The 14,961-nt window shown below is 36.5% G+C and overlaps 1 protein-coding gene across 4 annotated transcripts in view; it reads right to left on the reverse strand.

The window, feature by feature from the left end:
- Positions 1 to 14,961, reverse strand: part of grb14 (growth factor receptor-bound protein 14) — an 85,780-nt gene that overhangs the window by 7,948 nt on the left and 62,871 nt on the right. For all 4 annotated transcript variants that reach the window (XR_007931567.1, XR_007931566.1, XR_007931568.1 and 1 more), the window contains 7 exons: positions 14,168 to 14,289; positions 13,357 to 13,431; positions 12,567 to 12,704; positions 8,189 to 8,299; positions 5,994 to 6,089; positions 3,298 to 3,360; positions 141 to 257 (listed from right to left, as the gene is read on the reverse strand). Coding sequence is in view for 1 of the 4 variants with exons in the window: in XM_051905166.1 (XP_051761126.1) it covers positions 141 to 257; positions 3,298 to 3,360; positions 5,994 to 6,089; positions 8,189 to 8,299; positions 12,567 to 12,704; positions 13,357 to 13,431; positions 14,168 to 14,289 (722 nt within the window). In the remaining 3 variants the exon portion in view is untranslated. The remainder of the gene's footprint in view (positions 1 to 140; positions 258 to 3,297; positions 3,361 to 5,993; positions 6,090 to 8,188; positions 8,300 to 12,566; positions 12,705 to 13,356; positions 13,432 to 14,167; positions 14,290 to 14,961) is intronic.

The following is a 14,961-nucleotide window of genomic DNA, read 5'->3' on the forward strand; positions in this document are numbered from 1 at the left end:
ATTTTTTTAGTCATTTTTAGAAATGCCTGAAACAGTCTATATTGAATTGCCTAACAGTCTTTAAAAGTTAAAGAACGCTTTCAGAGACCGTGATAATGCGATGTTGTATCTAGTGTGTGTTGTGTGTGTGAGGACCTTACCCTCCATGACAGGCCCTCTTCCACAGCCACCGACAGCGCCTCTGACGGGTTCTCTATCACCCGACTCTTGTGTCCTGAGAAGTCCATGGCCACCAGTGAGTTCTCAGAGATGCTCCTCTGAAAACACACACAAACATACAATAGTGAATCTGACGGAAAACATGAACAGTGACATCACTAACCCTAAAACTTACATAAACCCCGCCCCTGAGAACACAAAACAAAGGGGTGAGGCCATGTTGGGCTACATTAGAGAAGAGGAAGAGTTGTTGTAGTAGAGTGTTGTTGTCATGCCGTCATTTTACGCCGGACTGCTTCACAAACGAGGGTCAATTCAACGCTGGATTTGCACAAAAGATTAATATGACGGCACATGCTAGTCGATGAGTTGAATCAACTCCACAGCAACTACATAAATTTATCCACTAACCATTCAGAAACGTCCAGTTTCATTCTAAAAGTTGTAACTTCTTCCTGAGTCTCTCCATCAGTGTCGACTCCGGTTTGAACAATGTAAGGCTGAACACCGTTACTGACAATCCTCATTTTGGCTGCGTGAGATTCTCCAGCTTTGTTGTTGTTGAGCAACCGGAGCTGTTAAAGCTCCGCCCTCTTCTGGAAAGGGGGCTGGGAGCAGCAGCTCATTTGCATTTAAAGGGATACACACAAAAACGGCATATTTTTGCTCACACCCAAAAAGGGGCAAATTTGACAAGCTATAATAAATGATCTGTGGGGGATTTTGAGCTGAAACTTCACAGACACATTCTGGGGACACCAGAGACTTATATTACATCTTGTAAAAAGGGCATTGTAGGTCCCCTTTAAAACAAAACATTAATATGGTTAAAGATCAGTTCTCAGACCATTCTGAGTTAAGACAAGTCACATTTATGTAGCGCTTTATACAATATAGACTGTTTCAAAGCAGATTCATGATATTAAAAAGAAAATAATAGTGTTACATCATTATTTTTTTTTTAAATTTAATCTTTAATCAAAATAACTTCCTCTCCCTCTTGCACCAACATCTCTTCTCTTCTCTAATGATGTGTTTACTGACAAAAGGGCGGAGCAACCAACCTGTCACTCACATGAGATCCACCAATAGCAAACCACAACCATCCAATCAAATCCCCATGGACAAAATCAAGTCCCGCCCTGCATTTTTCTTGTTCTAAAAGCCGTTTCACTTAGATATACGTCACAATAAGGAAGAAAAGACTATCGCAACTTCCGTTTCATGCCAACTTTAATGCCGTAAAATTAATCAATTACCAAACAAATTCAATTTTAGCTGTAAAGCAGCTCTACAGAAGATAATGTCATTAGATCATCTAGGAATTCTACGAATCTCAGTCGTCTGAGATCATCTACACATTCAGAGCCAGATTTGATTTGCTCTCTCTCTCTCTCTCTGATGGAGCAGGAGAGGAATTTTGTTATTCTTATACATGAACACTGGTTACTTTGTTCAGACTCCTCTTAAGGATTTTGAGTTGTGTGGGGCTTATGGCTGTGCTGGTTTTCAAGAGCCACACTCACTTATCTAACAAAAGAAGCATTTCCTTTCCACAGTGATCCCTATAGTGAGAGAAGCAGTGACTATGACATCTGAAAGGTCCTTAATCTCAGCCATGTGTTCATGTCCATACAAACGCACTAATACACAAGCTGTGAGGGTTTACAACACTGGATGACAGAATCAAAGACACAACAGCTTCACCTCATTCTGCATAAACTGCTTCTTTGTGTATAAATAAAATAGTGAAGGAAAGTAAATACAGACACGAAGAGCTGAATCTCACGAGACCTCATCCATGTCATACTTTGCCCCCAAATCAAAAGAAATAAGAAATTCTATTTTGTTTGAATGTGAAGCTCTTTTTTTGAATGCTGCAACTGATTTGCATTGTGACATTATTGCCATGATAAACAAAGAAAAGTGGCTGCGGCCTTTAAACATCTGGAAAACAATTTCTTGTTTTAAACAATTGGATATGAAAATAATTGTATTGTTTACTACTATTTTGAAGTGTCGTGTTCTGATGTAATGTGTGGGGAACAGAAGTGAAGGAGTAAACAGGATGGATAAAGTTCACTACTTCTGTTTCATGTGCTTTATTGCTTACTAACTCCTGACAGATAACACAGTGTATCTGGAATAATTAATTTATAGAGAGCATATGAGGAAATATGCTAAACTGTAATTGAAAATAATGTCAGTTATCATTACAGTATTGCACAAATGTCACTCATAACTGCAAAAAAGAATAAAGTATTTATATATCATGGTAGTGTTTTTGTACTGCCTTTATTCTTATTTACAATTTAAAAAGAAAAAAAAAGTATTTTTTATTACTGTCACAGTATAGCAAAGGGAATCTAGTAGAAAAATCTAGTAAAATCTAATTAAATATTAAAATATATAGTAGTAAATAGTAAAATATATAGTAAAAATAGATGCATTGCAGTAGTGAGAATTTAGGGGAGAAAATGTCCATAATTGAAATAATTTCACAATGCAAAAATGACTAAGTCCAAGAAAAACAAGAAATCAGAGTTCAAATTTAAAAATAACCTTTTTATGCTGAAATTACAAGATCACAACAAAACAAGACCAGAAAAAATATAATGAATGCACCCCATAGAAATATATGGAAGCTTGTTTCTGCCACTGAAAAAAAAAGGTCATTGCCACTTTTTAATTGCACAATTGTGAGATATAAAATCAGAATTGCGAGTTATAAAGTCAGAATTGCTTGATATAAGATATAAAGATATAAAGTCAGAATTATGTGAGATATAAAGTCAGAATTATGAGATATAAACAATTGTGAGAAAAAAAAATTAGAATTGTGATACAAAAAGTCGCAATTACCGGCTGTTTTATTCCATGGGGGAAACAAGCTTCCATAGAAATGTTTTAAGTTCCCTACACAAACTCATGTTTACTTATCCTCATTTTTTTTTACTTTTAACCTTCAATCTTTGTGAGTTTTAAGTCTTCTTAAAACAATAAAGTGCGTTCTGATGAAAAAAGGCTGTGCCGAAGAAAAAATACAGTATTTCAGTGCTGGTTTCCACTGTATGACTGTAACGTGTGTTTATGGTTATCATGGAGCCTTTAAACATTCAGTCTGTGTCTGGAGCTCACCATTGGAGAACTCTTCTGCTTCTGATATGGCTGGATGAAGTTCTGGTAAAGCTGCATGCCATACTGTAAATAAACAAACAAACACATTAAAGCTCTGCTCCATAACATACAGTATTCTGCCTACATAGGCAGTTGCCTTCTGAGGGAGCGTCCCAACTGAAATGGAACCTTATAAGTGTCTGATTTAGAATGTTCTACCAGTGTTGGAGAAGTTTCTTCAGTAGCTTTTTTACCTGGGAGTTTAGTTTAACTACAGATTCATTTGTATCTTAGGAAGCTGCAGTTAGATATTTAATGGGGCGAAATCTGAACAGATTTAATTTAGGCTTTTATTTGCATATAAGCATTGATCAGCAAGCAACAGAAGCTTAACAGTACTTGCCTGCACTGTAAACCCGAATAAGTTTGGCTAACTCAAAAAAATTGAGGTAATCAGTTACATCAAATTTTTTTGAATTATGATGTTCCCAATTTTAAGTAAGCAGAACTATCAAGTTTTGAGTTTGTAGTACTCATGCATGTTAATTCCTCCTAACTTGAAGTACTGAGTTAGCTAACTCATACACTTTGATAGAAATTAACATAAAATATTTTTTTTTTATTTTGAGGTCTTCCAAATTTAGTTATTTACCTCACTGTAAACCCTAATAAGGAAATTCAGAAAATGCCAACTTGCTAATTTCCTAACATGTTAACAATAGCATGGTATAGCACTTACTGAATGAGTACAGCAACTTAAAACATGTAACTTACCTGCTCTCATACCAAGTCGCATGCACTACTTGTCACCATGATGGTAACTCTCTAAAAACCCACATTAACAGAAACTCTTTCAAATTAGCATAACAAAACATTAATCACTACTAAATCTCCCATTATCCATTAATTTTGCACAAAAAAAAAAACATTATATAACACTTAATTTTAGCATTTACTCTCCCTTTCGAGTGCCATGGGCAAAGCATGCTGGGAAATAGAAATCCCAGCCCAGTTTCAGTTAAACGCAAGTCCGTCTAAATTAAAAGAAATGAGTTCATACAACTCAAAACAATGAAACAGTTCAGTTTACTTAAAATATGTCAGTGTTGTGAACTCAAAAGAAAAATAAAGTTCTAAATACTCATTACAGTTAATTTAACTGAACTAATTTGTTTAATTTAAGTTTGTCCTACTCAAAACAATTAAGTAATTTGAGCATTAGGGTTTACAGTGTGATGGTCAAGAACAAACCTCAATGGTTCTTGCGGAAGCTCAAACGTGTTGCGTAATATGCAAGAATGAACCTCATTGGTTCTCATGCTGGAGCTTCCACTTGCCAAAACTGAATGCTGTTCGCTGATCAATATTCACTGTTTGCTGATCAATATTTATATGTGAATAAAAGCCTAAATTAAATCTGCTCATAAAGCGTTCATTAAGTGTCTCTTCAGAAGTCTTGGATTATACTGCTAGATTCATATGGATTTATTTATTGGTTTCTCGCTATGAACGTTTTGAAGCATCAGAGTTTTGGGTGAATAGATTTTCAATGGAGGGACAGAAATCTCATTAAAATATCTTCATTTGTGTTCCAAAGATGAACGAAAGTCTTATGGGTTTGGATCAACATGAGGGTGAGTAAATGATAACAGAACCTTTATTTTCTGTGAACTAACCCTTTAAGGTAAAAATATAGTTTCTTTTTTTTACCAGTTCATTGCAATGCAATATCATGAACAAAATTAACTATATCACTCTGCCCCTCATGTTGCTGGAAATCTAATTGAAAATTAATGACTTCTGGTTGCTGCAAATCGCTATATGAACACTCCCTTAGAAGGCAGCAGAATCACGATGACTACAGTGTTTGTGTCAGGAGAACATCTATGATAACTTAAAGGTATTGTAGGCAGTTTCAGAGAGGCAATATCAATCTAGCTTTGAAAGCATTAGATCCTGCCCTCCCTTCAGAGCATCTCCAAAGCCACGCCTCCTCCAAAACACAGCCAGAACAGAGTCTACAAAGTGTCACGAGAGGCGGCGTTAAACTACCTCATGTCTCAAAGCACATAACATTACAATAATACTGAGTGTAAACAACTTACAGAGCTCTGACTTGTACCACCTGACTGCTAAAGATTAATTTCGGCATTGATAGTGTTGACATTGAACGCATAAATCCGAATAGAACGTCACAGGTTGCCATCTCGTAATTACGACATTGCATGAACGCAGCATAAGCTTGTTGTTTTGGTTCAAGAGGAACTGTAAAAGGCGGCTACTGTTTGTTTGTGGCGCTCTGTGCCTGTCTGTCTACAACTCTGCATATCCTTAAGGAGCGTGCTGATGACGTGTGATGTCTGTGTGAGCAGGTGCGCAGAGGTATGCAAATACATATGATGACAGACAGATGAACATTTTTACATTTTTTGATCCTCAGACTTCCACAGAAGATATATGAACATGTTTTATATTTAGACAACTTCTATTATTTGATTGCTATCAGGATTGTGAAGAGAGTTTCAACAAGTATAACAAAAATTATTTATAAAAAATTGCCTATCCTATCTTTAAAATGCTGCCTATATAGGTAGCTCAATAGGTTGTAACACAGATTGGGTTTCTTCCAAGGGTTCAGCATGGCCACCGTCACTAGGGGATACAACGGCAACAAACCTCACAGAGAGAGAAGAGGGAGAGGGAGAGGGAGTTCTCACCTTGAAGAGGCGCATGGCTGTAACCCAACACGTCCTGGTTTGCTCATCATCCGCACAGAGCAGTTTCAGGTCACGTGCAGAATTTGACTTGCTTGCCTGGATATGAAGAGACATCAACCCTTTAGGGCTCAGTTATCCTTTCAAATTCCATATTATGCCCTTTTACAAAGCCTTGATTATGTTTTTAGGCTCTACTAGAGAAGGTTTTAATGCTTGAATGTTCAAAAAACATATTATTTTTCCCATATTCTCCATTGTTGCAGCTCCTCTCTTCCCAGTCTGTCAGTAACGCTCTGTTTAGTTCCTGTCTCTATTAAGCCCCACCTTCTGAAAAGCACAGTGTGCTCTGATTGGTCGGCTGGATCAGTGTGTTGTGATTGGTCAACCGCTTCGAGTGTGTTTGGGAAATGTCCCGCCCCTTAACTGCGAGTTTCAACACATTACTGACTAACTCAACCAGGCCCCGCCCCTTTATTTTGCATATGCCTTGGGTGGGAATTATTTAAATGAGGAATACTGTGTCCTTTTACAGTCCTTTTAAAGGGCTAGTTCACCCAAAAATGAAATTTCTGTCATTAATTACTCACCCTCGTGCCATTTTACACCTGTAAGACCTTCATTGATCTTCGGAACACAAATTAGGATATTTTTGTTTAAATCCGATGGCTCAGTGAGGCCTGCATAGGGAGCAATGACATTTCCTCTTTCAAGATCCATAAAGGTACTAAAAACATATTTAAATCAGTTCATGTGAGTACAGTGGTTCAATATTAATATTATAAAGCGACGAGAATATTTTTGGTGCGCCAAAAAAAACAAAATAACGAATTATATAGTGATGGCCGATTCAAAACACTGCTTCATGAAGCTTCGGAGCGTTATGAATCAGCGTGTCGAATCCGCAGTTCGGAGCGCCAAAGTCATGTGATTTCAGCAGTTTGGCAGTTTGACACGCGATCTGAATCATGATTCGACACGCTGATTCAATATGCTCCGAAGCTTCCTGAAGCAGTGTTTTGAAATCGGCCATCACTATATAAGTCGTTATTTTGGGTTTTTTTTGGCGCACCAAAAATATTCTCGTCGCTTTACAATATTAATATTGAACCACTGTACTCACATGAACTGATTTAAATATGTTTTTAGTACCTTTATGGATCTTGAGAGAAGAAATGTCATTGCTCCCTATGTAGGCCTCACGGAGCCATCGGATTTAAACAAAAATATCTCAATTTGCGTTCCGAAGATTAACGAAGGTCTTACGGGTCTGGAAAGGCATGAGCGTGAGTAATAAATGACAGAATTTTCCTTTTTGAGTGAACTAACCCTTTAAATCTCAGATTTAAAAATGTATTGCATAGATCTCCGAAATACTTCATTGCTGCCATTCTGTGCTCTAATGGTTGCACTTTTTTTTTGACTCATTTTGTCCTTTTATATGTCTATTATTTTCCTTTCAATGTATATCTTTATTTAGTTTTAATTAATTTATCGATTTTATCAATATATTTATTTATTTATCCATTTTAAATTTCCATTTTTTCTTTTTTATCTCTTATGTACCTTTTTATGACTACAAATTTTTAATCATTTTTATGTAAAGCACTTCGACGAAGTGTGTGCTATATAAATAAATTAGCCTTGTATTGCCTAATATTTATGCTAAAGTGTATAATTGATCACTGTCCCAGAAGCTTTGCTAAGTTTCATGTGTCATGTATCACTACACTGTCTCTTTCTTTCTCAAATAACAAAACAGCAAGCAATATTACACCTCCATTTATTTATTTACTTGGTAAGTATCCATATGATAAGCGGTACAATGCACAGTCAACCGGTCATTATTGCAAAATAACTATCATCCTTTAAGTCATACAAAGATTTGTTTTAAAGATATTTTTACTAATATTCCCAGCCACTCTCACACATCAGAACAGAGATCAATGTTTGTAACACTAAAGACACAATACAAAGTTCACGAAAGATAAGAAGCCAGACAGATTGTTTGATTGCAGTTTTATATAACCCACAATAAACAATAAATCTGAGACATAATGAAGCTTATTAAATAATAAAACCACTGGTAACACTGACCTCGACTGCTGTGGTTGTGTATAATTCAGTATTACAGTGAGATTGATTATAAAACATGCACAAAAACTAAAAAAAAAATGAAAGTCTTTGCATTGAATTACCTTCACACAGAAGCCGTAGTCTGTCGGGGCGCCGTAAACTTTTTTGGCTGATAATAATGTGTAGACGTCACTGTCACTGAACTCTGCAATGAACTGCAAGTGTCTGGGTTCCTTCAGAAGAGAGAAAATAATAATAATAATAGTATTAGTAATAATTCAACATTAAAATAGGAATTACACATCCAAAACAAACTTCATTGCTATTTATTCCTAAATAAACCACTAAATTAGCAAGCAATCTACAAAACAACAAATAAAAACGAAAGAAAGTTTTCTTCTCTGTTATCCAGTTCATGATCAGAATCCTTTTTCCAAAATGTGTAAATATTTACTACAAATATGTACTTTAACACAATGTTTACATATTATGATATAGAGATAAAAAAAAAAGAATGAAAAAATGGGCTGCACTCAACAAGGCTGCATTTATTTGATCAAAAAAGTAATATTATGAATTAATATTACAATTTAAAGCAACTTCTTTCTATTTTAATATATTTTAAATATAATTTACAGGGATGCACAATACATCGGCCACCATATCGGTATCAGCTGATATTTGTTCATTTTTAATGTTAACGTTATCGGCCCAATAAGAAAATTCGGTCGATATATTATTTAATATTATTTATTTCCTTCAGCTGAAACACTTCAGATGTGCATTGTTCACAATGATGGTTTTAAATTGCTTGAAATATGATTGGAATCACTTCAAAAAGGAAAATACTGTTAAGTGCAACATGTACAACGCAAGTCTGTCATATAAGCTACATAAAATTATAATCGTGTGTTTGGGATATGGCTTTTAATGGTGAGACTTTTGTTTTTGTAATCAGGCTCTCAAAAATTATATAAAAATTTTGATTTAGATTTATCGGCCAATATATCGGTTATCAGTATCGGCCAAAATTTTCATATCGGTGCATCCCTAATAATTTATACATTACTTCAGTGTCACATGATCCTCCAGAAATCATTCTAATATGCTGATTTGCTGCTCAAGAAACATTTCTGATTATTATCAATGTTGAAAAGAGTTGTGCTGCTTCATATTTTGTGGAAACAGTGACATTTTTCTCAAGATTATGTGATGAATAGAAAGTTACATTTTATTTATTTTATTTATATTATTTATTTATAACAGCATTTATTTGAAATAGAAATCTTTTCTATTTTTTTGTTATAAACTATAAAAAATATTATTTAAATGTCCATGATAAAGAAAAATATTAATTCCATAATATATAAAACATTTAATATAGAATATTCAGAATGCCATCTATCATAATATAGTAAACGTGTGAGGGTATATGAGGGGCGCGTGTGTTCACATTCCTGTCCAGTGTGAAGTTCCAGCAGTGAGCCTGCTGTAGCGCGGAATAAATCCAAACATGTGAGATATGAACGGCATCTCACAGACCGTCAGGACACGAGCGACACGCATGGAATTTGTAATGATATATAGAGAAGAGTATGTGTGACCGTTCACAGACACCTAGAGACAAAAGAGTTGACCTGTGCACACAAGGAGGGAGTCTTCATAAAGCCACTGGGAATTCTGTGACACAGGGTTAGGAATCAAAACATGATTCTTATTCAGAACATTTTACTAGAATAGTCAGGCTGTGTTTCTTGCACTGGTTTCAGGTTACTTTGTGCTACTGCTGCTCATTTATACTTTCACATTCTTTTAAATTGGTTATCAAAAGAACAAAGTATCTAAAGTGGGTTTAAGAACGTCTCTCAGCTTTGAACCTCATAGAATTTGTTATTTTACACGTTTGAACTCTTTTCCAGAATTTAAATCAATGTTGAAAGCTCAAACAGAGACTAAGGCTGCTGTCTTCTCGCCCGCTCAGAAACACCGAGGGTGTAATATGCATATCCATGGCAGGAGATAGCATGGAAATGTGTTGCAATGACAGGAGCCTTATCTCAGAAATACCGCTAGTGAGGCGAGTCGAAAGAAAGAGAGAGAGAGACAGCAAAGAAAGAAAAGCAAATTTTTCATGTTTTATGGGGACATTCCATAAACATAAATGATTTTTATACTTTACAAACTATATATTGTATTCCCTAACCCTACCACTAAGCAGAAAACAAGCATTTTTAGATAATTTAGTGTTATTTATAAGCTGTTTTCCTCATGAGGACCAAAAAAATGTCCCCACAAGGTCAAAGGTATTGCCATTCTTGTGGAGACAATTTGTCCCCATAATGTAGGGCTTATCAGGACCACACACACACACACACACACACACACACACAAAGCCAGGCTTTGTCTCACCTCTATAAGCCTCACCTGTCTCGTTTCCAAACTCACAGAGACAGACAGACTAGTAAGCTAGACTAAGGTGTGGGCTCAAACTGGCAGAACTCTTTCACCTTTGACATAAATATAATGGCCAAAAAAAACTAAAAAGGAAAGTACAGAGCCGAATCTGATCTGATCTGAAACAGGTCTGATAACTTGGCTGAATCACTCAGCTGTTTCTTCAATGCCTTTATGTTCATTTTTGTAATAATAATAATAATAATATAAAAAAAATATATACTTTTTTACACACTTTTCTTTTTTTTATATCAAGGTCACATTAAAGGATTAGTTCACTACAGAATTAAAATTTCCTGATAATTTACTCACCCCCATGCCATCCAAGATGTTCATGTCTTTCTTTCTTCAGTTGAAAAGAAACGAAGGTTTTTGAGGAAAACATTCCAGGATTTTTCTCCATATAGTGGACTTCACTGGGGTTCAACGGGTTGAAGGTCCAAATGTCAGTTTCAGTGCAGCTTCAAAGAGCTCTACATGATCCCAGACGAGGAATAAGAGTCTTATCTAGTGAAATGATTGGTCATTTTCCAAAGAAAAAAATAAATTATGTACTTTTTAACCACAAATGCACGTTTTGCACTGCTCTGTGATGCACCATATATTACATAATCACGTTGAAAAGATCACGCGTGATGTAGGCGGAAGTACAGAGCAAGTGTTTACAAAGCGAATGTGCACGCCCTTTACAAAAAAAGGTAAAACAATAATGTTGGATGATTTTGAAGTTGGAGGAGAAATGAGATGGAGTTTTTCGCCCTACCGCGGTACTTCCACCACGTCACACGTGATCTTTCCAACGTGATTACGTAATGCGTGGCGCATCGCAGAGCAGTGCAAGACAAGCATTTATGGTTAAAAAGTATATAAATGTTTATTTTTTTTAGAAAATGACCGATCGTTTCGCTAGATAAGACCCTTATTTCTCATCTGGGATCATGTAGAGCTCTTTGAAGCTGCACTGAAACTGACATTTGGACCTTCAACCCGTTGAACCCCAGTGAAGTCCACTATATGGAGAAAAATCCTGGAATGTTTTCCTCAAAAACTTTATACATGCTTTATACATTGTATTGTTATATTGGGTCTCAAACCCAGACTTCAAATTACTATGACTATAAAAAAAATTATTTAATTTTTATATATGTATTTTATAGTTTTAATAACTATAAAATACAATTACTATTGCTATTGTGTGTGTGTGTGCGTGTATAGAGATAAAATTTGACAAATGTGAACATACAAATTCATTTTCACTCAAGCTGTTATTTAGTCAAATTATGCACTGAAAATTATTTGTGTGTATTTATGATACATAAAATGCAATTTGAGACGTGATGGGGAAAAGAAATCTCACAGAATTCTCCTCTGATGCATGTACAGTATGTCCACTCTTGCACATTGTTGGTGGACACATTAAAAAAGGTAAATGAAAAGTGTTTCATAAGAGTTTATTTTCTAAAAGTCCACAGGACCAAAAGTGCCCATAGAAACAGCCTGATATCATGAAGTGAGGTCCTCTTATGTCCTGAACAAAAGCTCTATTGTGGTTAAAAAAAAAAAAAAAAAAAAAAAAAAGAGGAAAAGAAAAAGAGCAAGGGTAGTGCTGGTTGGCACAGTAGTGTGCAGGTACACAGCTCACCTGTTGTGTGACTTTGAAGGGTTCAGCACTTGGCATAGCAGGAGTGTTACACAAAATCCAGCTCAACCAGTTTTACTGAGTAAAGCCCCATAAATCTGCACTGTTAGATCTGAATATCACATCTAGGCTGCATCAGATAAGTGTCAGAACAACAGCACCTGAATGAACTCATATAAACCAACGGCTCTTGATCTTCTGCATAATCTCACAACTCAAGACGCATTTTAGACACACAGATCACCTTTAAGGGATTGTAATAAGTAAGAGCAAGTGGTATTGTGAATGATTAAAGCTAATCCCTGCAGACTTTGTGGCATTGACATCAGAGGATGGAGAGTTTTAGCGAGCCAGAAACTGAACCCAGAGCAGGTGTAGCATCGGCTATGTGACGGATCTGAACCCACCTTTGATGTGCCCTTGTTGGAGAAGTACAATCCTGATCTTCTTAACACAAAGTAGAACTTCTTCCATGATTTCCTGCCATGCTCTTTGGCGTGGAGGTACCCGTGAATCTCAGGACAAGAGCTGGAACTGAGAAAGGTCTGCAGGAGGAACGTCAGACACAGCAAACTCAAACAAACACTTTACTCAGAATATGACCAATTAAAGATGCACAAATTCAGTTTTATACAACAAGATCTTTCTGTTTTGGCGAGAATGTAGTTGTTTAGACCTGAAATATATATGTGACTCATATTTAATCATAGCACCCATTTTACAATTTTAGACATTTTCAGGGATGCGAGCTCCAGGCCGTCAGCGGTCGTTCAGTGCTCGTGTACCCGCCGAGAACAGCTTCATCTCGGCCAGTGCTTCGGGGATTTGCCGCTGGCTCTTATAGTGGTTAAAAACTATACTACACTAACTATAACTATACTAACTCTCTCTCTCTAATACTGTACAAAATACAATGAGTTTCAATGGAGGGACTCAACGTTCCTTCGTTACTAGTTCTAAAGTGACGTTTTATTGGTCAAACTGTCAACTTGAGATTTGAATCTGTGGCGGAAGGAAGTAGTTCTGCACAAAAGAGGGTGTTAAAGACACTCTGTTGTTATTTCTTATTTATTTACACACTCGTGCCATCGAAATGTTGTATAAAAGCAATATCACACTCACACAGTTGTGCGATATGGCTGTATATCAGCATGCTGTGATTACCACACTTAATAATAATAATATGAAGATCATCACCTGTATGAGTTGCGAGTGGTTCATGATTCCATTGGTTTCACTCGATATAGACACCATGTGCTCTGGGAAAAAGTCCTGCAATGACCCAAAGACCATGACACACACATAAATACAATATCCATCATCTTCACACAAATAGCTCTGAGGTGAATTTCGTTTGTAAGCAAACAACTACTAAAATGTGTCCGCTTCACAGATTTTTTAAAGCTGTTTACTGTCTGTTTTTGCAATTTCTCAAGACACCCATTTCAGTGAAATCTGTCAGGTATTAGGGACATTTTATGTGTGCTATGAAAGAAATGCCTTAAAGCACCTTTGTTAAATCTGCCGTTAGGATCCGTGACCTTTAAAATCACAGGATTTAGTGATCTGTGTTTGATTATTTAGGCATTACCTTGAATTCTTAACCAGTACAATTAAAAAGCCCTATTGTGTGTCTCTGTTTCAATCTTTAATGACCTTGAATAGGTAACTCTGGATATTTGGCTAAACTTCAGCAAATCAATTATACATTACCAGTGAGGCGTGTACACACACACACAAACACGTTGGGTTTCCAAGTTTTATGGGGATTTTCCATAGACATACTGTACAAACTGTATTTTATATCCCCTAACCACAACCCTAAACCTTCGCATCACAGAAAACTTTATGCATTTTTAAATTTTCAAAAAACATCCCTTGATTTATAAGCTGATTTCCTCATGGGGACCAAAAAATGTCCCCACAAAGACAAAGGTATTGCCATCCTTGTGGGAACATTTTGTCCCCACAGTGTAGAGTATACAGTTCCTGAACCACGCACACTTACAAGAGGCTTCTTGAAGAACTCGTATTTGGCATAATTCTTCCTGAAGTACAGACAGCAGTGTGAGTCCATGCCCCAGCCAGACTGAACCTCCATAACTGACTCATGGTCTTCTATGGTTCTCTCTGGAAATCAAAAACAAAAAGTGAGTTTAGCACATGTTCATGAATTACCTTACATGTGCGTCAAAGAACATACTCCCATCGATCATGACGTTACACCCCGTTTTTATAGCATCAAATAACTAAAACCAAACTTACTGGAACAACGAACACTTGAACATACATCTGCATGATGAGAACTACCTAAAATGACACTTAACTCTAACTTTGGAAAAAAGTGTAATTGGGTTTTTTAGTTTGACTCATGTCCCATTTGATTACATGGAGGGGGCGGGGTTTATGACCTATACTGCTGCCAGCCACCAGGGGGGCTTCACTTTTCAGGACATGTGCGGCAGTCCATGGTTTTCCCGTGGAATTGGGTTACTTTAACACTGTTGCTGCGGGTTGTTTTTCATGTCCGCTGGTTGAAGCGACCCCAAATAACATGATATTTAGACCCTGAATTGCAAACTTTACCAAGGGAACCCCGCCAAAAAACGCGAATTTTACCCACCGGAACGCAATGGGGAATCCTCCCCTGAAACGTGATTGGGCTAGTTTTGAGTAGCAATTGGACGGGTTTTGTTGTGAAAATCTGGCAAGCCTGATGTGCGGCACACTTGCTTTGAAAGCTGCTTATCCAATGAGAATATAGAGTCAGTTCTTTTGATAATATGAGATTTTACTGCCCTC

Source organism: Ctenopharyngodon idella, chromosome 9 (assembly GCF_019924925.1).
Source record: "Ctenopharyngodon idella isolate HZGC_01 chromosome 9, HZGC01, whole genome shotgun sequence".
In the NCBI taxonomy this organism is placed as follows: domain Eukaryota; kingdom Metazoa; phylum Chordata; class Actinopteri; order Cypriniformes; family Xenocyprididae; genus Ctenopharyngodon; species Ctenopharyngodon idella.